Below are 1,595 nucleotides of genomic sequence, written 5' to 3'. Positions count from 1 at the left end.
CTCTCACCTGTCCCCTCCAACCCCACCTGAGCTCTCACCTGTCCTCCCAACCCCACCTGAGCTCCCACCTGTGTCCCCAACCCCACCTGAGCTCCCACCTGTCCTCCCAACCCCACCTGAGCTCCCACCTGTCCCCCCCAACCCCGTTCCAGGACCTGCCCCTGGGGCTCATGGACGACATCTACGAGTTCGTCAAGAACTTCTCCATCCGGATCGACGAGGTGGAGGAGGTGAGGGGGCATTTTGGGGAATCTGGGGAAGGTGGGGCACGGGTGAGGGGTTGCCAGGGCCACGTGCCAGGTGTGCCAGGTGTGCCAGGTGTGCCAGCGTCCACCTTTCCCCCCCCCCACACCAGATGCTCACCAACAACCGCATCTGGAAGAACCGCACCGTGGACATCGGGGTGATCACGGCCGAGGAGGCCTTGAACTACGGCTTCAGGTGAGCCCCCCTGCACCCCCTAGACCTGCCCCCATGCCCGGGTTGGGGGGGGCAGGGGCACGGCAGAGCCCTCAGGTGTGTTTTTGGGGGGTTCCCAGCGGGGTGATGCTGCGGGGCTCCGGCATCCACTGGGACCTGCGGAAGACGCAGCCCTACGACGTCTACGACCAGGTGGAGTTCGACGTCCCCATCGGCTCCCGAGGCGACTGCTACGACAGGTGAGGGGGGCAGGGGCGGGTGAGGGTGCCCCTGGGGGGGCTCTGGGGCACGGCCATCCCCCCGCTTGACCCGCTCTGGGTTTTTTTTTGGGGTGCCCAGGTACCTGTGCCGGGTGGAGGAGATGCGGCAGTCGCTGCGGATCATCCTGCAGTGCCTCAACAAGATGCCCCCCGGGGAGATCAAGGTGGACGACGCCAAGATCTCGCCCCCAAAACGGGCGGAGATGAAGGTAAAAAGGTGTCCCTGGCACACCCTGGGGCAGGTGACACCCAGGGCAGGGGACACCTGCTGTAGGATCCCCCCACCTCTCTCCCCAGACCTCCATGGAGTCCCTGATCCACCACTTCAAGCTCTACACCGAGGGCTACCAAGTGCCCCCCGGGGCCACCTACACGGCCATTGAGGCCCCCAAGGTGACACTCGTGGCCCTGTGACGAGGGACGGGGGGTGTCCCCATCCCCATCTGCGTCCCCAGCCCTGTCCCTGTGTGTGTGCCCCTGTCCCTGTGTGTGTGCCCTCGTCCCCAACCCTGTCCCCGTGTCCCCAGGGGGAGTTTGGGGTGTACCTGGTGTCCGATGGCAGCAGCCGCCCCTATCGCTGCAAGATCAAGGCCCCCGGATTTGCTCACCTGGTGAGGGACAGGGGACACCTAGGGGGGGTCACCTGGGGACACCTGGGGACAGGGGACACCTGGGAGGACACCTGGAGACAGCTGGGGGGGACAGGGGACATTGGAGGGACAGAGAACACTACAGGACAAAGGGGACAAAAGGTTTAATTGGGGGTCTCTGGGGTTTACTGGGGGTCTCTGGGGTGACCTTAGGGTTGATTTGGGGTCCCTAGGGGGGGCTGTGGGTTCACTGGAGGTCCCTGTGGAGGTCTGTGGGTTAATTGGAGGCCTCTTGGGGGGTCTGTGGGTTTACTGGGGGGGTCTC

General features: G+C 65.0%; 1 protein-coding gene across 1 annotated transcript; it reads left to right on the top strand.

Annotated features, from left to right (window-relative positions):
• Positions 1-91: 91 nt before the first annotated feature.
• Positions 92-1,438, top strand: NDUFS2 (NADH:ubiquinone oxidoreductase core subunit S2; the record flags this gene model as incomplete). The annotated part of the gene is made up of 6 exons (XM_027910494.1): positions 92-230; positions 356-441; positions 540-659; positions 760-889; positions 978-1,073; positions 1,208-1,438. Coding segments are annotated over 6 exons (802 nt in total), but the record flags the coding sequence as incomplete, so codon positions are not given.
• Between the last annotated feature and the right edge of the window lie 157 nt (positions 1,439-1,595).

Source organism: Empidonax traillii, unplaced genomic scaffold (assembly GCF_003031625.1).
Source record: "Empidonax traillii isolate 1590-97213 ecotype Southwest subspecies unplaced genomic scaffold, ASM303162v1 scaffold3596:size25045, whole genome shotgun sequence".
In the NCBI taxonomy this organism is placed as follows: Eukaryota; Metazoa; Chordata; class Aves; order Passeriformes; family Tyrannidae; genus Empidonax; species Empidonax traillii.
This window is presented reverse-complemented; position numbering and strand designations above follow the sequence as displayed.